This window comes from Martes martes (assembly GCF_963455335.1).
Source record: "Martes martes genome assembly, chromosome: 10".
NCBI lineage: Eukaryota > Metazoa > Chordata > Mammalia > Carnivora > Mustelidae > Martes > Martes martes.
Genome location: NC_137898.1, coordinates 27766538 through 27793394, shown reverse-complemented (window position 1 = coordinate 27793394; position 26857 = coordinate 27766538). Strand labels below are relative to the sequence as shown.

Here is a 26857-nt window from a genome sequence, read left to right as displayed (position 1 = left end):
CAGCCGGCCTTGCTCAGGTACCACGGCCTCCCTCCTGCAGTGCCCCAGGGCCCTGGGAGAGGCCGCAGAAGCTTCTAAGATGGTCCACTGTCCTTCCGGTCATTTGGCGCTGTTTCCCGGAGGGTCTCGTGGGACGAGTCCTGGCTTGTGTTCTTCCTCACTCCGGAAACTAAAGCCCAGAGCTGGGAATGTGACAGGGACGAATAGGGGATCCTTGGCCCGTCCGCGTCTATCTTCCTGAGCAGCAGGAATGAATGCTCTGGGTCTGAATGCCCTGGGACCGTGCTCATTACAGGAAACTGGGGCCCCAGTCATTGGAATTGCTCCCTTCTCTCCCCAGGCCCCCGCTCACCCCAGTGCCACGAGATCTGGAGCTGATTTCTCCTCGCCTGACCCTCATGCAGCGAAAAGAGCCGTTCCTCAGGCCTTCAGGTGTCCCCTTTTCGCAGCTCTTCCAGATGTCCCGGAACAAGCCCCTCCCTCCCCAACACGTGCAAGGGGCTGCCAAGTTCCCTGCTCTCTGGGTGGCACGCTTCTGTCCCCAGGGAGAAGGCTGCCCCAGGGAGAGGCTGAGCCTGAGATCTGGCTCCTCCTGACAGGTGCTGCCAGGTCTTGAGATCATCCTGGGACAGAGCCTTCCGAGGGGCACCCGTGCAGTCACCCGGGGTCCCCTGCCAAGCAGGGGACCCCACCCACATTTTCATTTTGTGCTGGGCCAGCCTGGCAGCCGGGCTGAGGGCTATGTGCAAGTCAGGTTGTCCGCGGCTGCCCTGGGGCAAAACTCTCCGGGCTCCAAACCATGCGCAAGTTACCCGTTTTCGCCCCACCTCTTGTCTCTTCCCCTTTCTCCATTGTCCCTCTCTTGTTGAGTCGAGGGAAGGCTTGGGGCGATGAGGCAGAGGAGAAGTAATCAAGGAGGAAAAAAATTGAAGGAAAAGAAAAGTCTCCTCAGCTCTGAACACCAGTCGAGGTGGTCTTGGGGCTGAAACTGCCCTGGTTTGAGTCCTGAGTGGTTTCCAGGGAGCCCGAGGAAGGTTCCCTTCTCTCTTCTGCCGCCTTGAGGAGTCCCTTCCTGGCTGAAGTGCTTTCCCCCTTCATTTCCACTGCTGGATTTTATAGGGCTTCAGCCCAGGCCGAGGGCCAGGTGTCAGAGCCCAGGGGCCATGAAAACCCTCCTGCCTCCCCCCTCCCAGCCCCGTGCAGTGCTGGGCACCCTTTGCTGCAGCCTATTTTTTCTGCATGTCCTCCCTTCTGACCCCCTCTCATCCCCAACCCCGAGTCTTCTGCCCTGTAACCCCCTTCCCTAGCCTGTTTGTGTTTTCTTAAGCCAGCCCCCCCTCCCTTCCACCGCCCCCAGCCCTCCCTGTCTCCGGGGGAAGGAGCTGACATGGGCCAAGTCAGCTGGCATCCAAGGGAGCCTCCGCCTCACCCAGCCATCCCCAGCCTGTGGGACGGGCTCTTCTGGCTTTACCCTCCCACCACCATCTTTTTCTCCCATCCCCCCAAACTCCAGCATGGTGGGGAGTTCTTACTTTTTAAGTGAAGATGATGGACCCTCCCTTCCAATTTGAGACTTCGGTGGGACATCCTGTTGGGCTGAGCACAGCTCTGCTCTCCTCCGACTCCTCGACACCCAGCAAGGCTTCGAGTCCTTTCCAGAGAGAAACTGGACCCCCTAGGAGTCTGCTGGTCTTCTGGAGAACCTTGGTCACTTTTGGTCTCCTTTTTTGTTTTTGACCATGGTCATTGGTGTTAGTTGGCGTTTGCCCAGGCTTAGCCCTGAGGACGCCTGTCATGTTGGGCTTTTGAACTGACTCTTTTATCTTGAGGCTAAATTCTATTCCCCGTTCTTTTCTAGCCTCCTTAACAAGTAGCAGTAAGATGGGCTCAGAGCCAAAGCAGCCTGCATTCCAGTCCTGGGTTACACGAGCCCTCTGGGTCTTAACTTTCTAGTCTGCAGAAGGGGGATGATGGGGGCATCTGGCTTCTTGCATTGTTGAGAGACCTCTGTGCTTTGGTCCATGTAAAGTGCTTATGCAAAGTGCCTGCCAAGCGTGAAGCAGCTACTGTGAGGGTGGGGTGGGACGACTGTGGTCGGGACCAGTCAACCCTCAGCCCTGAGCTGGTGTGTCCCGTCTACCCTGCGTGGCTGGGGCCCGGTGGGAGGACATGCCTTGGGGGCACAGTTCTGATCACTGTGACCTGTGGCAAGTGGCTCAGGCCTCGGGCCTCGGATTCCTTCGTTCCAGTCACGAGGATGCTGCCTGCTGGTGTCCCCGCTTTGAATGTAGCAGGAGGGCAATCAGGATTTGCTGGCTGGGTGCCAGCTGGCCCTGGCCGCTTTTGACTGACCTTTGTCTCTCTCGGCTGTTTATTTCCAGAGTGTTCATGAGCCCACGGGCCCCAGTGAGGGTTATTTGCAGCTGGAGGAACTGGTGAAGCAAGTGGTGTCTCCTTTCCTGGGCATCAGTGAGGACCGCAGCGTCTCCGGTCCCACGTACATGGCAGGTAAGGGGCGAGGCTCTTGGGTTGTGGGGATCCCCATTGAGAGCTGCCAGCAATGTCTTCCTGAGCCTGGACGGTGTCGCAAGCTCTTTGCTGCTGCTGTGGGTCCAGGCCGATCTGCGCGTGTTAATCACTTGTGTTTCCCGCTGGCCTGTGTCGTGGTAACCTCCCTGCCTCACCATCCCTCCCGGGGGACTGATGCTGAGCCTCTGTGGTCTTGCTTGTCTGATCTGCATCTTTGATCGGTGGCTTTGATCTTTTTTGTGTGCCTGTGGTGTTCATTTTCCCGTATGTGATAACCAGAAACTGCCTGGTAGCACGCACCACCCCCCCACACACACTTGAATGGAAAAACCACCGGTAGTGGATTTTCCCTTGAAAGCAGCTTGAGATGGAAAAACAGCTCGTTTTGTGTTGGGCCAGATGAAATGGAGCTGCTGTTCCCACCTCCTTGTCTGTAGGTACCGCCAAGGCCTATATGCCAAGGATAGGTGCTCCTCGATGGGGGACAAGTCCTTTTGGTGGCTCTAAAGCCATCATTAGTGTCAGCCTCTGCACTCGGCACCCTGGAGAATCTAGGGGTGGATGAGATCTGTTCCTTCTCTCCCGTGAAACTGCAGTCCAGATGCAGAAATAGTCCTATAACAGGCTTATCACAAGACACATTCTTCAGTTACCTTTTGAAATGAGAGCCCCCCAGATGCAGGAATTTTCCTATCTGCAGCAACTTTAATGCTGGTTCGCATATAAGAGGCACTCAAAAACGTATCTATTAGGTGGGTGACAGGCAATTGTACCCCGGGCAGGGGAGACCAGCACCTACACAGAGGTGCAGAGGTGGCAAGGGATTCCCTGAAATTGGAATCTTTTGCCCCGCTCTCCTGGCTTCCGTGGAATTGTAGCTGAGCTTCAAAGGAAAGGGCGGAGGAACTGTGTCCGGCGAGGTTCCGCCCCTCCCTGGGCCTCACTACTGCAGAAAAAGCAGGGCTGGCTGTCAGGTTTCCTGGCCCCTTCGTGTATCTGGAGACACCAGCCGCCACACCTCTGGGGTGCTGGCCCCAGCCTGGCTGGCAGGTTCTTCTCCCCACCACCCCCTTTCCTCTTGATCACTGGCTCATTCCACCCAGGAGCTGGTGCAAGCCAGAGTGACAATGCCAGCTGAAGGAAAACTGTCCCCCCGCCTCCCCAGCCATGAGCAGGCTGCCGCGTTTCTCTGCCCTCCCTGGAGCCCACCTTCTGACTTCAGCTCAGTCCTAACCCCAACCCTAACCAAATCTGTGGCGGGAGGAATCAGGCAGGTATGAGGATACAAGTGGGTGAGCTGGGCCGTGGCAGGGACCTGGCCATCAGCTGGGCCTAGAGCCAGGATTAAGGATAGATTTGGAAGTTTGTTCAGGAGTACTTCTCTAAGAGGGGATGCTTTTGGCTTTCCAGTTAAACTCAGAATAATACATACTTTTGGCAAATGATAAAGGCCTGAGGTTTTCTTATACCAAGGACAGTCCTCACGTCTGGGCTCTTGTCTCAGGAGGGGCAGAGGGGGAAGAAAAGGACTCTTTTTGATTGTTTTATTATTATTGTAGCAAATGTGTCCTGAGGCCCTCCCCCAGGTGCCGTGCGAGGTGTGGTGCTGCGGGTAAACCCATGACTCAGACTGACCCGTCTCTGCCCTCTGGCGTGCACAGTCCAGGGGGGAAGTCACAAACAATAGATCACAAACAATGATTCATTTATGTACAGGGACTCTTGGGGGTGGGGGGAAGCTCATCAGCCAAGGGGCCCTTCACCTGGACTGGGAGATCAGGGGAGGCCCTCCAAAGGAAGTGATACCTGAGATGCGTCCTGTAGGATGAATTTGAGTTAATCTGCCGTCCCCGTTTACTCAGTTGTCCCAGGCAAAGGGAAGGATCTTTGGGAGGGCTCTGGGGTAGGGGCAGTGGGGAACAGGAGGTTGGAGCCTTCGAGGAACTGAAAGGCCTTCAGAGTTACAAAGTGGCCTGTGTTCAGGGAAGGCTCGGCCACAGACTACCTCTTGGGCAGGCCCTCTACCAGGTGGGCTGGATACCTACCACAGAGTGGGCCCCACTGTACCCATTTTGCAGGTGAGACAAATGAGGATTAAGGTCGCATGGCTGTTGGAGCTGGGATTTCAAAGCCCCATGTTGGTCGCACTTGACAGCTCTCCTGCATGCTCCAACCTCACCTACTGCCTACCCCGGTCAGTTTCTAGAAGCTGATGATGATTTTTACCGAGGGACAGCTGAGGGGGTTCCTCAGCCCAGCAGAGTTCTGGGGCCAGACCTCTCACCCTGAACCTCTGCATGCCGAACAACTAAAATGGTCACGGTGGAGCCCTTCCCTGTTGAGGACACCCCTTTGCCAGATAAAAAGAGGACTCCCTGAGCCTCAGTCTTCCCCTTGGTAGAATGGAGACCATAACCTCTGTCCTGCCTGAAGGAGAGGAGCACAGAGACCACCAACCGGAGTGTAAAGCCCCATGGTCCACTCAGGGCCCATCGGGGGCTGGGCATGGTCCAAGACAGCTGGAGGGCTCATCTCAGAAGCCACCACTTACCAGATGCCTGTCATGCCGCAGGTGCCACCCAGATGCTTGTCTTCCTTGTACAGCTTGCTGAGGGGTGGCTGCTGTGCTGACCTCAGGCTCAGACTTGGGAAGAAAGCTCCTGAGGAGTGGTTCCCGGGGGGTTGGGGGGCACCTGCCCAGGCCTATTTGACTCCATGGGGATGCTTGGAAAGGCTTTCTTGCTGGGAGCCAGGCCGATGGGTTTGTGAAGGGAGCCTCACTCACTGAACGTGCAAGACTTGGGGTGGCGGCGGTGGCAGCCGGGGCGGGGGGCGGGGAGAGGGAGAGAGAGAAAGAGAGAGGAGCACGAGGCTCATGTTGGAGTCATGTTGGAGTGTCTCTCTGATGTACGGTTCTCCTCCAAAGCAGTCACCTTCCCAGGGCAGTGGGGATGTGGAGGCGAGGAGGAAGGGTGAAAGCTTTAAAAAATAAGTAAATAAAAATTTGTCAGAGGCCAGGCCCACATCCTACTTTTCCAGTTCCCAGAGTTTCCAGGCGGCTGGCCTGCCTGCTTCCGGGGCCCTTGGAGCAAACACTCAAGAACACTCGGTGTGCTGTGTTTCTCCCCAACAGAAGCCCTGGCCTCCCACAGATCTTCCTCCGTTATGTCTCCAGGGGGAGGGCCCTTTTCCTCAAGATACTGTAACTTCTCTTCGGGACAGGTAGGCTTTCGTGGGCTTCCGGGTGCCCAGGGCCCGGAGAGACACCCACCGTGGGCTTGGTGTGCAGAGGTCACAACACCCACATTATGGCGGCTGCTCCTGCGCACCCGGGAGATCAAAGGCCTGGGAACCGAGGGCCCCTCAGAGGCCCTGAGGACCGCCTCATCCAGGCTCTGCTTCTCCAGGAAAGGAGCTGCCATTGCCCGCTCCGGTTCAGGGGGATGAATGCCCAGAGCTCCGCGGGGCGCCTGGGGAGTGAGGAAGGAATAAAGGCTCCCCCAGGCCCCACCCCGTGTGAAAGGCAGGAGGAGGAGGGCTAGAGGTGGGTGCTGGCTGAGTTGGCAGGGCCCAGCTCCTCTCTCAGCTCAAAGGGCACCCCTGCAGGGAAAGGACATGTTTTAGCCCCCAGGGGATGTCCGCAGCTTAATCGGTCTCTTTAAGGGAGATTTCCTTCTCTGAGTGGCAGGGCCTGGCTCTCCCCGGTACAGACAAGAAGGCCGGGAAGGTGGCGGGCAGCCCCGGTGTGGGTAGCAGTCTCAGCTCCCAGCCCAGTGTGTGGCCTGACCCCACTGGGGACGCAGCTGACGTGCTTGTCTGAGGTTGACTCTGGAGTCTGGTGGGAGCTTATCGAGGAAACACTGTCTGCCCAGGGGACTCAGCACAGCCCAGCGGCCCCTGCGGTCTCTGTTCTGCCCACACCCAGTCCTGGGAACCAAAACATTCCCCCCAGAAGGCAGAAGAGTCCTAGGCCACTCCTGTGAGTCATGAGCAGGGAACAGCCTGAAGAAGAGAGGCGGGCCGGCCACAGAAGGAACTTGGCCTTGAAACCACAAGGGCTGGGCTTCTGCTGTGTGGCCTGGCATGAGTTGCTTGAGTCTCTGAGCAGCAGGGGGGTGAGCACAGAGAAGGAAGAAGGTGCCCTATCTCTAGGGCCCAGGCAGAGCTGATACCGGCTGGCTTACGGGCACCAGCTAGAGGGTGGCCTGGCCTCCTTGGAATCACTCCAGAGGAGAGATTGTGCCTCTCCCTGGGAGCCCAGACCACATCCTGGCTCTTGCTGTGCTGTGTGGTCCTGCCTGATGACCTGTCAGTCTCCCCCACAGACTGTCAGCTCGCTGGGAGCCGGGAGCATGTGTAACCCCTCGAACCCCAGGCCCTAGCACGGCTCTCGGCTCTGAGGGAGCGAGTGAGTGAATGTCTGGGTTCTGTCCGTCCGCCAGTCTGGAGCCCGCCCCTCCGAAACGACTCCTCTTCAGGACTTCTCCTGACTTCCCAGTGAGCTCCTGCCTTTACCTCTGCCCTGTCATTGGTTGACCGTGTCTGTTTTTAATTCCCTTACAGGTCCCGTACAGTATTGTATTCCAGGTGTACAGTAGAGTGATTCAGTAATTCCGTACTCATTGACCTTGTCCGAACGGTTACTCACGTGCAGGATTCCCAGCGGGCACAAGCGGGGGCTCTGCAATGAGCCCTCAGCTTGAACCATCACTAACAGGCTGCAAAGTCATTCAGCATCTTGACTTCAGGATCCTTTTCTGCAAAATGGTCAGAAGACGAGCATGTCGATGAAGCACCTCCTTTTGTGATACAGCCCCCTGCCCACAGTAGATGCTCAGCTAGTGACGGCTGCCAGGACCCAACCCCCCACCGCACACGGGCACACACATTCATGCACGCGCACTGGGCTCAGGCCCCTGTGGCAGGCCCCGGGACAGGTTCACATTTCTCCCTCTCAGCAGTGACCGCAGGGTTTTGCACATCACAATTCAGAGTTTCTGTTGAAGAAGGGGGCAGGTGTCCCGGGGGAGCCGCCCCTCACTATGGGTCTAGCTCTCTCAGCAGCAGCTGAAGTGGCTCTTGTCTTTGTTCCCTGTTAGACCTGCGAGGACTTTGGGCTTCTGGGCTAACAGCGGAAGAGAGAGAGAGAGAGAGAGAGACACGGGTACCGTCCAGGCAACCATCTGAAACACCTTTCCTGGCTCATTCTGCTGGGCTGGGGTCCCCGGAAATCATCAAACAAATGGTCATTTCCTCCAGAGATGCTGTGTGTGTCCACCATCTGTCCCCCAGGCCGTCAGCTTACCCTGTCCCCCAAGGCCCAGCCTTAGCTCCTGCTCTCTCGACTTCCTGCATCTGCGTGTGAGCAGCGCTCATAGAATGGTCTAGCCGTCTCCAGCCCAGCTGGTTGAGGGTTTGGGCCACAGTAGATTTTGCAACTGCCAGTCCTAGGTGCTTGCTTCTAACAACTGGCAGGGGACAAACGAATTGTTTTTAAGGGCATTTTTTAAAAGGATGGTTCATTAATGGGATCCTGGCTTCTTTCTACTCTTCTGGTGCCTTTGTCTTATAGTTATTGATTTTTGTGATCATAAAAGAAATACATGGTTATTGTAACACTGTGGGAACATTATAGAAACGTTGAGGGTATGAGCACCCGTGCTCCCAAGAGAACCTCGGCCAATGCTTGGCATGGATTCTTCCTTCTTGGTTGCTCCTTGCCATTTTGTCTCCTATTTGTTCTTCCCCAAAGAGAAGAGCCGCTGACTCAGCCTCTCCCGGCCAATACCAGCCTCTTGTTTGGCACCTCCTAGGGGATAGTGTCTGCTGTTCGTGGCGTCAGAGAGGAGTGCATCTTCTGAGGGCAGCAGCAGAGCCCTGAGATGCAGTAGCATGCTGTGGGGAAGGTCTGGGCACTGCCGTTCAGAGCCTACGAGAGTTGGGCTGAGCCTCAGTCTTCCTCATCTGAACAATGGGAAGAGTGAAAGTAGCCCAGGTGTAAGGGAGATTGGGACCCAGCAGTGCAAAAATGGATGGGAACACTCTGCATATCATTCTTTGGTTTTGAGAAGTAATTATTTATTACCTATCGGCTCCCTTGGGGCTCAGAGCCGGCAGACTTGGTGACTCAGTCCTAAGGCTTAGGATTTCAACCTGTCTTCACTGAATGTGCATCGAGGTGTACGTGAGGACCTATAAAACTGTCCAGTGACAGGAGCCACCGAGAGCCTTGCAGACAGACATGGCAGGTCTCACTGCGATGCCCATCTAGGAGCGTGAGCTCTGGAAGGGACGACAGAGTGTGTCTGGGCCCTGCAGATCCACAGCAAGAGCCGGGACTGAACTGAAGCAGAGTGGGCCTCGTGTCCCCAAGGACAGTCTCTGAGCCACACGGTTTGCTCTCCCTCTAGAAACCAGGTCTTCCCCTGGGATCCTGTCCATGTGCAGGAACACCACCCCGTCACGCTTCTCCCCTGCTGCCCGCGGCCTCCCCCTGCTGAGAAAAGGATGGGCTTCTTTGGGGGTCTTCAGGGTCTCAAGGACACGGGAGCCGTGGAAAGCCAGGGCAGATGGGATGGGGTAGGTGGCTGGATGGCTGGGAAGGTGTGCACCGGTAGAAGGAGGAAGGTCAAACGGAACCCACTTGGTCCTCAGGCCTCCAGTCTCAGTCCTCTGTCTCCCTGGGGTCCTCCAGCCGGCCCCTGACAGATGCAGTACCGATGTGGGGGAAGTGGTGGGGTGCCTCTTAAGGAGCATAGGAGGTAACTGCCCCGGGACCGAGGGGATGTAGGCTTGTCGTTGCCCCGGCTTTCCTCACTTCTGGCTTCTCAGGCTCCAACCCCGCGTAGCTCCTGCCACGTGCATCTTTCTGGAGCACAGCCTCCAACCTACCCCATCCCCCACGGCTTCTCTGATCACAGAAACTTCCATCTGGCTTTCAGGGGCTCTCCTGCTTGCTTGTGCATGTCTTCCATGTTCCAGCCAGCCTGTGTCCGGATGGTGCCCCTGGCCCAGACCTGGCTCAGGCTGCTCCTGGGGCTCAAAGTGGCTGTCCCTCCCCCTTCTGGGGGTTTCGCTGCTCTGAAGGCCCAACTCCAGGGTACGTTCTTCCTGACACATGGATCCGCTTTGTCCTGCCTCGGAACCCCATCCACTTGGCTCGCCCTTCCCTGGAGATCCTCAGCCCTTTCTAGTTACACATGCTTTGTGGGGGTCTCTGGGAAGAGCAGGGTCTGCATAGAGACCTCCCCTCACTCCCAGCCATTCTGCAGCCTCGCTGTGTGCACATAGGTCAATTATCACCCCTCTGATACTCCGTTTTCTCATCTGTAAAGTGGGGCTAATAGCATATCATGACTTGAGCTCCGTTTTTAGGAGGAGTGAAAAGATGAGCGCGTGGCAGGGCTCAGTGCAGCTTCTGGAATGTGAGGGGCACGCAGGCAGCGGCGGTTTTGCATTAATTTGTGCCCAGGCCTCCCCTTTGGGGTCTGCCTCCACAGGGCCATCTGTGGAGCCTCGCCCATTCCATGGTGCTGCCAAAGGCTGCTGGAATTGCAGATGACTCGAACAGAACACTGGTGTCGGTCCCTTGACCTGGTGGGAGGAGCGTGTGGCCCCAGTCAGGATGTCCCACGGCCCTTGCTTTGACAGCCGAGGTCCCCTTAGCTGGACTTGGGCTTGAGGGGCTAAGTCATCCGCTGTCACCCGAGAGTCCCCTACTTCCTGCTGAACAGAGCCACAGGGTGTCTTCTAGAAGCTGGTCCAGCCAGTGCCCAGGCCTTTAGAAGATACTGGTCGAAAGGAAACACAGGGCAAATGCAGTGAAGCTCGGGAGGCAGCTGGGAAAGAGGGGAGACACCCTAGAACGGGAGGCACCCTGGAAAGCCCTCTGGGCCCCCTGCTCTGGCGGGAGGGGGGGTAGGGGGTGCGTCCAGCAGGCGCAGGCGTTGCTGCAAGAACAGAGTGTCGGGTTCCTCCCCGGCCTTCCGGCGGGTCTGTACCTCCAGCTGCTTCTGGACGAGGAGCTGCCACCTCCTTCTTCCCCCAAACAGATGCGCTGGTTTTGCACCCCCGTCACCCCTCCCCAGTGACAGCCTTTGCCGGTTTGTCTCTTGCAGCCAGACGCCACTCCAGGGTCCGGCCCAAGGTCGCGGTCCTGAGCTACGCCTGCCCGACCACCGCCCTCAGCCGGCCCCTGAACGAGACAGCTCTGACCCCCCTGACGGAGCAGGAGGGGGAGGCCTACCTGGAGAAGTGTGGCAGCGTGCGGCGGCACACGGTGGCCAACGCCCACTCGGACATCCAGCTGCTGGCGATGGCCACCATGATGCACTCGGGCCTGGGTGAAGAGCCTGGCGGGGAGGACCAGTGCCTGCTCCTGCCGCCCAGCTTCTCGCCCCCGCACCGACAGTGCTCCAGCGAGCCCAACATCACCGACAGCCCCAATGGCCTGGAGCAGGGGACCGCGGGCAGCCAGGAGGACTCCGAGCTGAACTGTGCTTCCCTCGGTTGAATGCCCAGCCCCAGGACTTCCCAGCTCTGGCCTGCCACTGGCATGAGAACGGCTCCATCCCGGGGGTCAGTGAGGAGGGGGGCTCACCAAGGGGCTCCTCCTGAAGGCCGAGTCCAAGTGCCCCAGTTGTGAACCTCTCCATGTTCATGACTGTGACCCCCTCTCTGTAGCCACACAGACCCAACTGCCTGATGCTTTCTTCCTGCTTGCTTGACTCCAGATACTCCTCTCTGGGCTCTTCAGCCAGATTAGTGCTGTCGGCTGCTCCTGACCATATCACCCAGGGCCCCTGGCATGATGACAGCCAGAGGCCGGATGAGCTGCACACGAAGCTGGCAAGGGTGCGCTGGCCTCCAGAGCTCCCGTGTAGGGGCTTGTGATGCGGGGCTCCTAGAGCCGTACCTCTCCTCCCCTGTTCTGTGCGGAGCGAAAACAGGCAGCAGCTCCTGCCAAACAGGACGCTGGGAACGCGCTTTCCTTATTACGCTTTCGGAATTCCTGGGAAGAGTTGACCCCGGCGGGTGAGGGTTCTTCTCACCTGTATCCAGATCCTACATGCCGCCTTTGGTTTTTGGTCCCAGGGGGCCACACGGCTGGAGAAACCCCCTCTTTGACAAAGCCTCAGCGCTCCCCTCTCCAGCCTCCTCCCAAGCACAAGGAACTAACCTCCCTGGTGGAGTAGCTGGTGCCTTTGTTCCTCTCTCATTTCAGAAACTGACCATTTTCCTGCTGTGGGGTGTGGGGCCAGTGGATGCCAACCAAGTAGTCTGTTCCTGGATTTGACTTGAATTTTTTACATGTGCATCGTTTCAAAAAAAAAAAAAAACCAGTTTGCAAATATTTGCACGTAGGATCTTGCACTGCTCGTTTCCAAGGGGGTTTGTCTTCAAGCTAGAAAATGAACAACTCCCCCCTTAGGAAAGGAGCCTGGAAGTGGCTCAGGGTGCAGGCTGGGTGGTGGGTGGGGCTTGTCCGCTGCAGAGCACTGGAAGCAGCCGGACTTGAATCCAGAGTGGCCTGTGTTTGTGAGCGTCACGGTCTACAGCACCGAGACGGGGAGCCTCAGTTTGCCTCGAGCAGAGGGTCGTGGTGAATGGAATGTCTCCGTGCTGTACAGCAGGGGAAGATGAGGGAGATGTGGGCAGGACCTTTTAGAGAGATGTTTATTGCCTGTGATTGAAGAAGTGCCTGGAATTTCTGACATCTGAGCTCTCAACATGCTGTTTGGGGCAGCAGGCTTTGGTACTGTGCTGAATCTTTAACACTGCTCCCTCCAGGTCTGGGCTCTTTGTCCACCTGGAACTACTGCTCTCTGTATTTGCCTGTTGGCCCCACCGGTAACAGCTCGAGAAAAAAAGAGAAGGCTCTCCTGAATCCTTTTGGTACCTTCTAGGTGTCCTGTTAGTCTTTGGAAACTGTTAATGAGGCATGAGCCAGCTTGGCTTCCAATATGGCAGGAGGTGGCTGGGAGGGGACGAGGACAGTGTGAGCTGCCGGCAGAGAAAGAGGCCTTTTAAGCGTATCTGAGCCTTGACGGCACATCCCTTCTGGGTGAAGATCTGGACTATGACCAGAGTCCTGCTTTGGATGGCTTGTACTTTGGAAAGTTTGTTTAAAAAGTTGTCTCATTTTTATTCTTCTAAGAGAATGTAGAAGAGAAATGTCCTAGGGAGATCTTTGGAGAATTTCAAACAAAAAAATCATCTCTGTGTCTGCATTGGGTGAGGTCCACAAATTGACTAATGTGCATTAGCAATCTAGAACATCCGTAAGTAACAGTGTGATGATTTCTTTGACTGATGGTGTCTGTCCTTACTGGTACACTTAGCACTTGGGACTAGTATTTATTGATCCAGGCAAAGTCATTAATCATGCCTGGGTTTGCTTTTTTAGTTTACAACATTAATGATACATACGCTTTTAAATGCCTTGTGTGTCTCCTTTAGGAGAACAGCAGCCGTGGGTTAAACGTGAGCTCTTAGGTGGAGAACCGGAGGGTCGGGATAGCCCCAGTACACTCAACGGCTAATGGCTGTCAGCCAGTTGACGATTTCACCTTTGATGTCCTGCCCGATACTGCGCAGCGCCTATTTCAGACTCTACGGAAAAAATGTTGTTGATGTTTATGGGCATTTTAGCCATCAGAGCTGTGGCGAGGGTGACAGCTATAGTGTTTGTAATCTCTTTTTCTCCCTTTGTGAGATGAAGCTAGGATCTCCTGGGGGCTGCGTTTTAATGACAGGAAGCTATCATGACTCCAAGCTCTGGGTGAGCTCACAACCCAAAAACGTTTCATGTTGTCCGTTTCCAAAATAGATTTAATAAACAACATTTTATACACGTCACTCTGTCCCTGTGCTGTGTGGCTTGACAGGATCTGCAAGTGCCGCGATCCCCTGGCTCCTGGTGCGTCCTGTCCTCATGCCCTTGGCCAGCTCTTCCTGCCTCCATGTCCCTCTTCCTGTTGCCTCCGCTCCGGGATTCGGCAGCAGCCTTACCTCAGCCAGCGTCCCCTGGTTTTGTTTGCCATCCTCAGCTGGATTGGCAAGTCATTTCCTGGACCAGCAGGCTGTCTGAGGAGCTTGGAAAACACCGAACAAAGTCTGGGAAGGCCAGTCATCTTCTAAAGCCAGCTTGGGCTCTCCCTGAGCATTTGACCCGGAGGGGACGCTTACCGCGACTCATGGACTCTCTCCGTACACTCCCCTCCGATTTTGTTTGGCAGAAGGAGACTTCAATCTATACTCTGTTAATCTCTGCATATATTTTCCCAGGATGGCTGGAGCCGAGTTGAACTGAGATTGAAGGGTTATTAGTAAGAGCATATAACGGGGTGTGACCCAAGCTGACCGAGAATCCTGGGAGATGGAAAGCAGGACGTGGCCATTTGTGTTGAATATTCAGAGGCTGTAAGGTGGGAAAGAGCTGTGCCGCGGCAGATTCCCTGTCATCGGGGCACTGTCACATTGGCTTCTGCATCTGCTCAACTACCCACCGAGTGGGGGGGAGGGGCAGCTTCCACTGTGTTGAACGCCCTTTCTCTTGGAGCGGGGGATGCAGCAAGGGACAGTCGGCAAGGGGCCTGCCCCCTCTCCTGGGGACAATCCAGTGGGGGCAGGCTGGCGATCCGGTCAACACAGGCATTTCAAATAACGACCAACACCCAAGGGGAGTCAAATGACAATGCAGTGGCTCGGGGAGAGGAGAGGGCGACCCTGGGTCGGGTGGCTAGAGAAGTTCTCTCTGCAGTTGACTCGAGCCGGCCTTACAGTCAGCTTCTGTTGCCTGATCTGCCATCACAAGTGACCACAGATGGTAATGGCATTGAGTGGCTTCAAACAACACACATTCATTATCACAGTTCTGTAGGCTGAAGTGTGACGTGGGTCTCATGGTCCTACGATCAAGGTGTCAGCAGGGCTGTGCCCCTGCTGGAGGCTCGGGGAGAATGCATTCCCTCCCCCTTGCCAGCTTCTGGAGGCCACCTGTATGCTGGGCTCCTGGGCCGCCACCTCCAGTGTCAAAGCCAGTTACGGTGGGGGGAACCCCTCTCACATGTGCATCGCAGTGGCCTATATTCTGTCTCCTTCTCTCATGTTTAAGGCCCTATGATTCTGTCCGTCCCACCTCGACCACCCCGCATGATCTCCATCTCGAGATTTCGTGGGCACTGCCTCTGCTGACCCCACTGCCAGCGTCTCTCCCGGAAGGAGAAAAGCCACCATAGGGAGTGCTGGGGGCCCCCATGGAGATGAAGCTCCAGAGGGCAGGCGGGTGCTGAGCTCGGTGTTCAGGGGCCTTCAAGCCTGACCTCTACCCACCCAGGCCCAGACTCCCACATGCACTAGCATTCTGGAGTCTCTTGCTCAGACTTTTCTCTGATTTCTAATCTCATGTGCTCGTTAGGCCCTCATCCTCCCGTCTGGACTTCTGCCACCGGGTACTCCCTGTATTTGTCTCCAGATGTCATCTCTCCCCATGAACGGCCGAGCGGATCTTTCTAAAACACAAACTTCCCCCAGGCTTCCAATAACATCCACACACTTGAACATGACTTCAAGGTCCTTTCCAAGCTGGCCCCCAGCTGCCTTTGCTGCTCTGTGACTCCCTGTGAACAGGTGTCCGTCTCACTGGATGGTTCTGCCTTCTACCCCCACACCCTCCCACCTCGTTCCTGCTGCCCCCCACCCCCGCGGGCCCTGCCCACCGCTTCTCCAGGAAGGACACACTTACGCCTCTGCATGTGTCAGGTGCCATCCCAGGAAGGCAACAATATGTGGGATTTGTGTTTGCCTGCCTAGGGCTTAGCAATACAGAGAAAGTTCTCTAAGTCAAGTGCATTGGACGAATTAATGGGACGGTGGTAATTCTGATGGCCACTCTTTCCCGAGCACCTATTTGTACAATCGACCTTCATGCACTTTCCTTTCTCCACAGGCAGAGGCCTTCCCCATGCTGCTGCCTAATCATGTTCCCTCTGAGGCTATGTGGCCCAGCAAGCTGGGAACACGGATGGGGGCCGGGACTCGGCTCTCTTCTGCAGCCCCTCCCTTCCTGCTCCAGCCCGAGGCTGCCAGTCCCTGTACAGGGCTAACCCTGTGCACAGGACTGCTGCTTTGCTCCCGAGCCAGCTGCGTCCTTCTGGGCCTGTCCCCTCTCTGTCTGTGGTGAGAGAGTGCTTCAGGGCCCGGAGCATATGCCTGTTGTTGGCACACGGCCTTCTCTTTGAAGAAGTTCTCCCGCCTAGAAGTAAGTGGGAGTATTCCTGGCCAGTGTGCTTAGGCAAGAACCTCCTGGCCCTAACCCAGGATAGATCCATCAAAAGGAAGCTTCAGAGTCTGCCCTGGTGTGCAAGTATTATCCGGACCCCCACAACAACTGTGCAAGGCAGGTAGTGGCCCCATTTTGCAGATGAGGAAACTGAGGCTTGGGTTCTTTTACCCCATGTCCAGTGATCATCCTTCCTCTATCCCATGAAGTGTCCTGGCTTGGTAGAGGTTGAGGAAGCAGAACAACTAAGTCAGGGGCATAGCCCCCTCAGCTAGCTACACGGCGAGATGGTTTCAGGGTCTCCAGAGAGTGGAGAAGCAAAGCTGCCTCTCTTGCTCTTCTTCAGCCACTTCTAAAAACACCTCATGAGGGGAGGGCATAGGGGTGGGGAAATCCCGCTTGTCCTGAACAGTCAATTTCCTATGCAGAAAAGATTTCAGTGGGCCTTTTCCTTAAAAAACTAGTAAGTTTAAATTTGGATTTAAAAATAGTATTTTAATAAGTTTAATAATTAGTATTCATTTAATAATTCAGTTAATAATGTTTTTGGAATCAGTATTCAGTTTAAGATACAAATTTAAAAGCCTTTCTTAGGCTTTTAAGTTCAACTTAGAAATTTTATTATTCTATATGTCTAGCAGATTTTAGCATTAATTTTGGAGGAGCCTTTAAATAATGCTTGGTCCTATTTACAAGCTTAGCTCAGCACTTCAAACACTTTTAAATACATTTGTAAATTTAATATTTCTTTTTAAGTACTTCAGTTTTTCTAACAACACATAAAATCTTCCCCAATCCTAACTTCTTCTAGAAACTAATCAATTAAGCTTATAAATAAGGGAAACTTTAAATGTTTTTACGCTCTACTTAAGCTTAGATGACACCATAAAAAAAATCACAAGTCTTAATTAATTACTCTATTACACATTTTTAAATGGAATTATAAAGCTGTCACCGAACAGGGCCTTATTCTCTTAAATACCACATGTGTCTAAAGTACCGACTATGCGTAGATTCCTTCCTCACATAAAAGTCTTAGCGCTCTCGTTTGTTTCTTTTAAATCTTCCCACACTTGAGTCTAAATCTTCCTGGCCTGTTGGTTGGGAAGCTGTAGTCTCTCAGCGTCGGGCCTTTTCAGTATTTGGGGAGGCTGGGGCTGGAGGTCTAAAACCCCGGTCCCGCTTTTTCGGGCTCCGCCTGTAGGAGGCGCTGGAGGGCAGCTGGGAGGCCTGGGGGGCGGTGGGGAGTGAGGAGAGACCAGAGACCCGCTCATGCCCGTTCCCTGCCTTTGTCAACATCCGGGGCAGGACAGGTGGGCCCAGCGGCCGCAGCTGGGATCAGTTTCCAGCTTTCCCTCAGTCCGCAGGCGGCCTCAGGACATCAACCCCTCAGAGCCAGCAGCCCCAGCCGGCCTGGGCCCTCCTCTAGCCCTTTCAACCATCCCCAACTCAGGCTTTTGTTTCCCTCCTCTGAAGGGTGGTACCTGCTTCCTGCATTTTCCACTTCTGTGATTTCCTCCGTGTCTTCTCTTCGCCAGCTGACTTGCCCCATACCTGATTCACAATTCTGTATGTTAAATTCTCTGTTGCACTGGTAGATGCGGCTTTTGTCCCCTGATTAGACCCTGGCTGATACACCACCCAGTCAAGAAGACACGGATCTTCTCCGTTCACCCAGGTTATTCCCGACCAGAAATTTCCTTTGGGAATGCGACCCACAGCCTCAGACGAGCACAGCGATTCCTCTCACCCTGACCTAAGCACCCCAAAACATCTTTTCAAGTAATTTCGGTGACTGTTCCTCACATCCTTGAGTTTACTGGTGAGGCATAATTTGACTCTTGTCAGAATCCCCAGAGACACTGGATGTTGTTTATGATTCCTTATTCAGTAACTTCATAACCTAAGAGAAGTGACCTTGTAGGCAATGGTCTAATCCAATCGCCTAGTTCTTCAGTCTCCCTTCAGATGTACGCTCCTCTCACCAAGTCACACATTAATTTGGTTCTTACTTTCCACGGTCTTTCAGCCTACGTCTGGGCCTCTGAGAAGAATCCAAAGCTGTAAATAGAGGCTTCTAAATTCTTGCGGGTTCTCAGGGCCACATAACTTTTAACAAATGCCTAAACTTCAGTCCGATTTCAATTAAATATCTCAACTTTGTCTGGGAGCCAACTTTTTTTTTTTTTTTAAAGATTTATTTTTTTAGAGAGAAAAAGAGCACGAGCGGAGGTGGGGGAGGAGCAGAGGGAGAGGGACAAACAAGACTCCACACCAAGTGCAAGCCTGACACGGGGCTCGATCCCACGACCCTGAGCTGAAACCAAGAGTTGCACACTTAACTGACTGAGCCACCCAGGCGCCCCTGAGGTCCAACTTATAAGGTCATTCCTCTCCCTGTTGACTGAACTAGGATCAAGTCAGTCGCCTGCCAACAGAAACTTCTGTTGCCCACTCTAAGGCAGTTTTGAGAAGGGCTCAATAAATGGAAGTAGAGCAGCACTTCTGCTTCTGGCCAGAGAGGACTGGCTTGTATCAGATTAATCTTCCTGCCAAGATAATGATAAAAACTGGACACAATATATAGAGCAACTGTTTGAAGGAGCTGGAGAGCACCCAGCACAAGTCTGAATGGCTGTGATCCCTGAGAAGGGTGAAATGGACAGTCATCCCGCTATTTCCCAAAGGCCTTTTCCCAAATCACGGGTGGGGTGGGGATGGGAGGAGCGGGTGGGTGAGAGCAGAAAGCTGCTGTCTTACTGGGCTGAGATCAGAGGTGAAGGCTGCCAGAGTAGCTGGAACTCGAAGGGAGAATGATGGAGAGGAGCGAATGAGAAATCTGCATACATGTTTCCCTCAAGTTGTTGGCTGACTCCTAAACTGAGCACAGCAGAGAACAGCGGCTGGGGAGCTGGGGAGCAAAAGAGCTGAACAGATTTCAGCGGCTGCATAGTGCTGAGGAGCCAGAGGTTTGAGTCCCGCAGAGTGGGGGAGAAGATCTGGCAAACCTCCTGGGCTTTTGGTTGAGATCCCAGAAAAGCCAATCCAGTAGCAAGATGGTAGACAAGCACAGACGATAGCAGTCATTATGTTAAATGTAAATGGGCTAAACACTCCAACGAAAAGGCCAAGACGGTCTAAGTCGAAGACGGAGAAATAACAATATGCTATTTATTAGGATGCAACTTTAAATATTGGGACACAGATTGAAAATTAAAAAGGTGGAAAAACATATACCGTGTAAACACTAGCAAAAGAAATTTGGTATTGCTAATTTAGAGTCATGTGTATCTCATAATGATAAAGGGTCAATTCAAAAGGAAGATAAAAATCATAATACTTAAATGATGACTTTTTGGTTATCAACTATATGTCAAGCACCACCCTGAGTATTTCACTGTGTTGTGTAATCATCTGAGGGCTTTTTTGAAGTCCATTGTATCATCCCCCTTAGAGGAGGAAATTGAAGCTCAGAGAGGCTGAATAATTTGCCTAAGGTCACACAACTAAGAAAATGATAGAGAAGATTCAAACCTAGTTCCGTCTGACCTCTTGCCAATGAGCTTTAATCACAGCTTTGCTTCCTGTGGTGTGTTTTCCTGAACCAGTTGGAGAGGGCCCCCGAGGGCACGAGAGTATGTTTTAGCTCAAACGGAAGACATTCTATGGGTGCTGCTGGGACTCTGGACTGGAAACCCTTCAAGAGCAAACTCTCTAAGATTGTCTCTCACACACTCACACTTCCGTGTAAATGCTTACTCTTCTATACACCTGATCCCCAAGAGGTACAGAGACCTTCCCATTAACGGACTACTGTAGCCCGATTCTTTGAATTTTTCGGTCTAAATTCTCAAGAATATGGTCACGTTCAGGAATCACGACACCACTCCTGGTTCAGTCAGCCAGCTGCTGCTGAAGAGCGCCATCTTACCTGGTTTCAGATTTAGCTCTGCTAAGTCCTTCCTTTGGAATTGAAGGGGAGGGCTCAGCAGTTCTCAGGAGGAGAGACTCACCAACTCCAGACTGAATCCATGCATATGTGGGTGGGTGGGTACCAGAGCAGAAACCCCCCAGAGAATCCTTCTCAAGCCACCACCAGTTCTGGTTCTGGTCTTCACCTCAAACACAAGATGTCTGAGGCGGAGGACAGGCAGCAGACTCATGCAGAAGAAGCCCTAGGAGAGTAGGGGACAGATGGGCTTCTCGTCAGGGTAGGAGGGGAAGCTGGAGGAAACCACGAAATCAAGTGTTCTCCAAAATGGACAGTCTGGGCGGGAGCCCTCTCTGCCTGTGAGCTACCAGGGGGGCACTTTCTCTCAGAGACAATTGTCATCAACTGCCACTCCTCTTACTACCTGGGCAGGCCCCACTGGAAAAGCCTACAGAGAAAACAGACTGAAGTTTGGGGCATAATGTGCTGTGCTGCAAGTAACTACACTAACCACATTTAATACTTATTCAGGGCTGGGGTGCCTGGGTGGCTCGGTGGGTTAAAGCCGCTGCCTTCGGCTCAGGTCATGATCCCAGCGTCCTGGGATCGAGCCCCACATCGGGCTTTCTGCTCAGCAGGGAGCCTGCTTCCTCCCTTCTCTCTCTGCCTGCCTCTATGCCTACTTGTGATCTGTCAAATAAATAAATAAATAAAATCTTAAAAAAAAAAAAAAAACTTATTCAGGGCCTGCTATGGCCAGGTGCCAGCGTAGTCTTTGCTCCTTCTCTATTATCTCATTTAAACCTCATAACAACCCAGTAAGGTAGACACCATTATTATTCACATTTTACACATAAAGAATCTGGAGCACAGAGAGGATGAATAACTTGCCCCAGGCCGCAGAGCTAAGTGGATGCCAGAACGTGAACTCAAGTAGTCCAACTCCAGAGGCCTCACTTTTAACCACTGTGGTAAACTCCTCCTCTGCTCTTGGAAAATGTCATCTAAATTACCAAGCAGAATTACAGCCACTGGGAAAAGCAGGAGCTTGCTGGGAGGCCCCGTGGAGCTCCTGGTTTCCTGAAATGAAGTAGTTCCACTTGAGGGAAATGCCCTCTGTGAGGCTCCCCGCCAGTGTGTCTGAGCCTCTGTGAGGCTAGGTCCCCAAAACCTGCCACTTGAGAGCCAGTGAGTGCATGGTAAGGGTCCGACTCCTTGGAGAACACAGAGGCCACTAGTGATAGTTTAAAATTCTCCTCTGTCACCCCTCTCATTGCGGGCAGTCAGACCTTTGTCCATGCCCAGCAAAACTAGCTGGGTGACCTTCCCCAAGTTGCTTAACCTCTCTTTTCTTCTGTGAAATGTGGCTGATTTTGCCTGTCTTGCAGGATTAGAGGAGGAAAAAACCCATATGCACACACAAATACACACACCCATATACACGCACATACTTACACACATATATGTAGGCATACATATGGCATAGGAAAGGTTTAAGCTGTCTCTGGGTTAGGCAAAGTCATGACTGTTCTTGGTAGCATTATACATAAAACCAAAAACCAAAAACAACCTCAGCATCTATCTGTTGATGAATGGGTAGACAAAATGAGGTATATCCGCACAGTGAAGTTCTATCTGGCAATAAAACAGGAACAAATTACAGACACATGTTCCATCATGGACAAACTCCAGAAATGTTATGGTAAATGCAAGAAGCCAGACACAGAACAGCACATTTTGTGTGATTCCATCTACCCAGAGGAAAAGTCCAGAAAAAGCAAATTTATAGAGCGAGAAGGCAGATTCGTGGTTGTTTCAGGGGTGGGGTAGGAACGGGGATTGACTGTGGTGGACATCAGGGATCTTACTGCAGGGATGATAACTGCGGAAAACTGATTGATGGTGACGTTCCATCACTTGGTAAAGTTCTAAAAGGAACTTGAACTGTACATCTGAAATTGCAGGTTTTTAAAAAAAATTGTGGCAAAATATATATAACATAAAATTTGCCATTCTAATCATTTTTAGGTGTAGAGTTCAGTGGTTTTAAGCACATTCCCACTGCTGTGCAACCGTCACCACCATCCATCCCCGGACCGTTTTCATCTTTCTACACTGAACTCTGTCCCTGGCAAGCAGAGACTCCCCACCCCCACCCCTCTGACCCCACCAGCCCCTGCAGCGGCCATTTTACGTTCCCCTTCTTTGAAGAGTCCCTCAGGTAAGTGGAATCATACAATATTCGCCCTTTTGTGACTGAATCATTTTGCCTAGAATGAGGTCTTCGGGGTTCACCTATGTTGTAGCATGTGTCAAAATTTCCTTCCTTTCTAAGGCTGAATCATATTCCTCTGTAAATATAGACCACATCAGTCATCCAGCGAAGAATCTTTGTGTTGTTTCCACCTTTTGCCTTGTGCTAATAATACTGCTATATCAGTGTATAAATATCTTGAAATGGGTGGATGTTATGATATGTAGAACACATGTCGGCAAAGGTTTTTTTTTTATTTTATTTTTTTTTGGGAAGATTTTATTTATTTATTTGACAGAGAGAGAGATTACAAGTAAGCAAAGAGGTGGTGGGGGAGCGGGCTTCCCAGTGAGCACAGAACCCAGGTGTGGGGCTTCATCCCAGGACCCTGAGACCATGACCTGAGCCAAAGACAGAGGCTTAACCCACTGAGCCACCCAGGCGCCCCTTGGTAAAGGTATTTTAAAATAAAACTTCAATTATGTTTTCAAAACTTAGAGAGCCAATACATGGTAGATTCTCTTATTATCAATAACTCAAAGAATGATAAATTTGATTAGTAATGGGAGTTTTAAGAAAATAAAAAAGGAAAAATACAAAAAAAAATACAAAGAAGAAAAGAGAGATCTGTAATCTCACTTCCAGAAAACCACTGAAAGATTACTTTAAAAAAATGACTGAATTTTAATTTTACCTGAAATCAGTAGAAGGAACTGAAATGAAGACACCTGCTGAACTTCCCAACACTGACACACTCACTCCTAAACTATCCCTTTAAAGGCAGAAGAAGTTAGGGAAAAATATGGAGGTTGAGTTGGGACACACAGTATTTCTATTTCAGTTCATGTTTCATGAAGCTCAAAGTTTACTCCCGGAGGTGGGCAATTGTTTCATAAAAATTAGAGGATATTTCTGATGCTTAAACAAATAAAGTGCCTGAATTTTTAAACACAAAAGAACAAAGCTAAAAAACCTTAGCAGGCTATTCAGTTAAACTTCTAAGAGAAATTATCAGGGAATGACGAGTTTGTAAGTCAGATAACTAGAAAGAGGACAAAACACTTACTTACAAAGCAAGAGGAAGTGACTATGGCTAGTGTCTGAAATAAATCCGAGGAGGTTATACGTGACTTCTGACAGTTTTCTCCTCCCTCTGGATCAGGTAGCTCTCAGATTTGAATATATCTGCTCTAGCCTGAATTTTCTCACTCAGAGAAACAGAGTCCACACACTTGATGTTCTGCTGTCTTTGCTCACTGTAGAACAGAATTGTTTAAAACTTGAAATAAGGCAAAAAGTTGGGCTGAGTGTCCTTTCAAAGTCATACTGGGGAATTATTTAACAAAATCACCCAGGGACTATTTAATTTTCTAGCAGAATGTATCTGTGTTTGGCTTTGCTATTTATTGTTTCATGATAGCCAGATGCTGTGAAGTTACATGTTAATTTGTATTTTTTTTTAATCTGGTAGGAAAGATAACCCCACAGGTTATGGTTGTATTAGCCTGAAGGATATTAACTAGCTTCTTATTTAACCCAGCAATCCTATTCTAAGATCTTTTGTTTTGTTTTGTTTTGAAATGCTTTTCCTGTTGGCTTATATAAATTATTTTTCCTCAAATGCCCTTGGAATCAGCTTTACCATCTAATGGTTCTGTCATAAATTCATGAGCTGAACAAAACCTTTGACACATGTCCATTCTATATTTGAGTGAGAGCCACGATTTTACCATTTTAACAGTTATACTTTGATATACCTGATAGACCTCAGCTCATACTCTCGTATTTTGTTTGCTTAAGAGTTACCTGGGAGCCTACTTAGAATGCAGATTCCCCGGCCCAGGGCCCAGCCATCTAATTCTGAGGGTTTAGCAAGGGGTCTAATGAGATGCATTTTCACAAGCACCCCAAGAGACCCTAAAGCCAGTGGTCCTCAGAGCAGACCTCCTGGATACCCCCTAGTGAACTGGGTTGGGTGATGGTCTTAATGCCATCTCAGTTTTCACTGTTCAGAGTGGTCAGAATAGGTTGGGGTTACACATCTAGGCCTTGGAGTGGATTGGAATCCAACAGTCCATTTTCCTAAATTTCAACCTGAAGGTGGCAGTTGATCTCAGATATTCATCTACCCACTGGCTGTATCAGAGTGGGGGCGACCAGGAATCTGTATATGTAAGTTGAACCTCAGCAAATTGCCAATATTTGTCTTTTTAGTGACCTTACAAAAATGACAATTTTGTATGGTTCAGCCTAATAACTCCTCAGGTGTTTCTAATTTAAAGCTAATTTGGCTACCAAGTTGTGAATATGACAATGAGGACATGGAATTTCCAATACTTGGGGAAAGTGCTTTGTAGCTTCATTAGACATAAGCCCCCCAAAAAGAAACAAACAAAAAAAGACTCTCCTCCCAAAAAATGTACAAAGTAAAACTTTTTTTGCATACAATCCCAGGGATTCACTCAGTCCATGGACCCCAGGTCAATCCAATTTTACAAATTTCTTTTTTGTGAAGTCTGCTTTCTTTAGGAATGGAGCTTTGCTGCCCCCTACCGCCACATGGTTCTTGAGCGGGGTTTGCACTACTCCTGACTTGGTTCCAGTTTGGAGCTTTGTAGGAGATGGAACAAGCTGTCACCTCACACCAGCTGTCAGAATAGTCCACTTCTGGGGGGGAATGGATATTTTGTGCTTTGATGGAACATTACATTATCTTGTCTGGAGCACAGCCTTCAGGGGTATCAGATTCTGACCCAAGAAAGCTATTTTTCAGCTCCTGTAGATAACATTGAGAAATGCAAAATAATTGTTTTTAGAAATGCAAATTATATCCTGTGGGGAGAGATTCACCTGACATCCCTTCCCTAGGAAGAAAGAAACTAGTTCTGCCTCTATTTGGACATTCATTTACATATTCCCTGCCCGTAAATGTCTGTTCTTTGGACTTGCCTTTGAATGGGTTATAACATCCACCTGGTTCCCTCATTAAGAATTAAATAAAATCTTTAACTTGTATTCATTTGATATTCATATGAGAGTCATAGTTTGACTCTCTTTTGAGAAGGCCAAGATCATGTTAGATATCTCAGATTCCCAACCGAGATATAGAAAGGTTGATCCTTTCCTTGAAAGCTCATGGTCTGATGAAGACGACACTCAATGTTGCCAGTAACTCTGAGATATCAGGAAGAAATCTGCCTCTCCACTCTCCACCCTTCCTCCCTCCTGCCCCCCTGCATTCAAATAGTACCCTACGAGAGAGAGAGAGAGAGAGAGAGAGAGAGAGAGAGAGAGAGAGAGATACCAGCCTCAGCCTTCTGGGCTATTTTAAATCCTCAGATCTTGACTCAAGAGACAAGCTGTATTCTGATAAACTCATATGGGTTTTGGGGCTTCATTTAAAAAAGAGCAGAATGGGGTGCCTGGGTGGCTCAGTGGGTTAAGCCTCTGCCTTAGGCTCAGGTCAAGATCTCAGGGTCCTGGGATTGAGCCCCCATCTGGGTTCTCTGCTCAGCGGGGAGCCTGCTTCCCCTCTACCCCCTACCTCTTTGTTTACTTGTGATCTCTCTCTGTCAAATAAATAAATCAAATCTTTTTAAAAAAGTAAAAAAAAAAAACAAAAAAAAACAGAAAATACCGGAATGCATCAAGATGTAGTAAAAGCAAGTGTTTCAAACACCTTTTTTTTTTCAGCTGAGTCAGTGTACATACTATTTATTCATTTATCCCTATCATCTCTCTATTACCTGTGTATCTATATAATTTACTGTGGGTCACAAACAAAAACAAAAAAGATCACAATAAACAAAATAAAACAGAAAAAAAAATATTGCAAAACACTGACCCTACAGGTATCAAGTCAAATTCAGGTTTATTAGCCTAGTTGTTTTCAGGAAACCTGCTTGCTTTCTTCTTTCACAATGGCTCCAGGAGAATAACAGATTAGGTTTGAAATAAATTTCACTTTCAGGCTCCTAACCACTCCAAAGGAAATGACAAGTTAGCTTTAGCTTTCTCAAGCACTTCTGGTGGGGCTTTGTCTGCTTTATGTAGACACTTAAAGGACTGGCCAATCAGAAAGTATGAATCACCCACCATTTGCTTTGACATGGATGGAACTGCAGGGGATTATGCTAAGTGAAATAAGTCAAGCAGAGAAAGACAATTATCAGTTGGTTTCCCTTTTACGTAGAACATAAGGAAAAGCGTGGTAGACCATGGGGAAGGAAGGGAAAACTGAGCAGAAGAAATCAGAGAGGGAGACAAATCATGACAGACTCTGGACTCTGGGAACCTAATTGAGGGTTACAGAAGGGAGGGGGGTGGGGGTTGGGGTAACCAGACGATGGGTATTAAGGAGGGCACATGATGTGATGAACACTGGGTGCTACACGCAAGTAATGAATCATTGCACACTACATCAAAAACTAATGATGTACTGTACGTTGGTTAACTGAACATAATAAAAAAATAACAATACATTTGTATTAAAAAAAAAAAAAAAGGCTGGCCAGAGGGAAGGAGCTGGGATTAAGAAACTAGACCTTCTCGAACAGGGTTTTTTTTTTTTTGTTGTAGTTTTTAAATCAACCTCTGACAAGCAGGGCAGAGCAGCCATGATAAGGTCTGGGGTAATGATGAGGATTATTTTTCAGGATTTCGGAATCTGAATCTCAGTGTGCTTTTACTGGTTTTCAAAAGTGTAAATTCTGTGAAGTTCAGACTTGCTGATTCACTTTTATATTAAAATGTACAAATCCCTACCCAGACCAAGCAAAAATTATTGTGATTACGCATCATTTCCTGACAAGATTACAACTGTCACTTCATGAACAAACCCTGCCCCTGCTGGTCCCCATAA

The 26857-nt window shown here is 50.8% G+C and overlaps 1 protein-coding gene across 2 annotated transcripts in view; it reads left to right on the top strand.

The window, feature by feature from the left end:
* Positions 1-11852, top strand: part of PRR5L (proline rich 5 like) — a 69403-nt gene extending 57551 nt beyond the window's left edge. For both annotated transcript variants that reach the window (XM_080816429.1, XM_080816428.1), the window contains 2 exons: positions 2382-2508; positions 10647-11852. In XM_080816429.1, the coding sequence (XP_080672555.1) occupies positions 2382-2508; positions 10647-11041 (522 nt within the window). In that variant the 3' untranslated portion in view covers positions 11042-11852. The remainder of the gene's footprint in view (positions 1-2381; positions 2509-10646) is intronic.
* The last annotated feature ends 15005 nt before the right edge of the window (positions 11853-26857 follow it).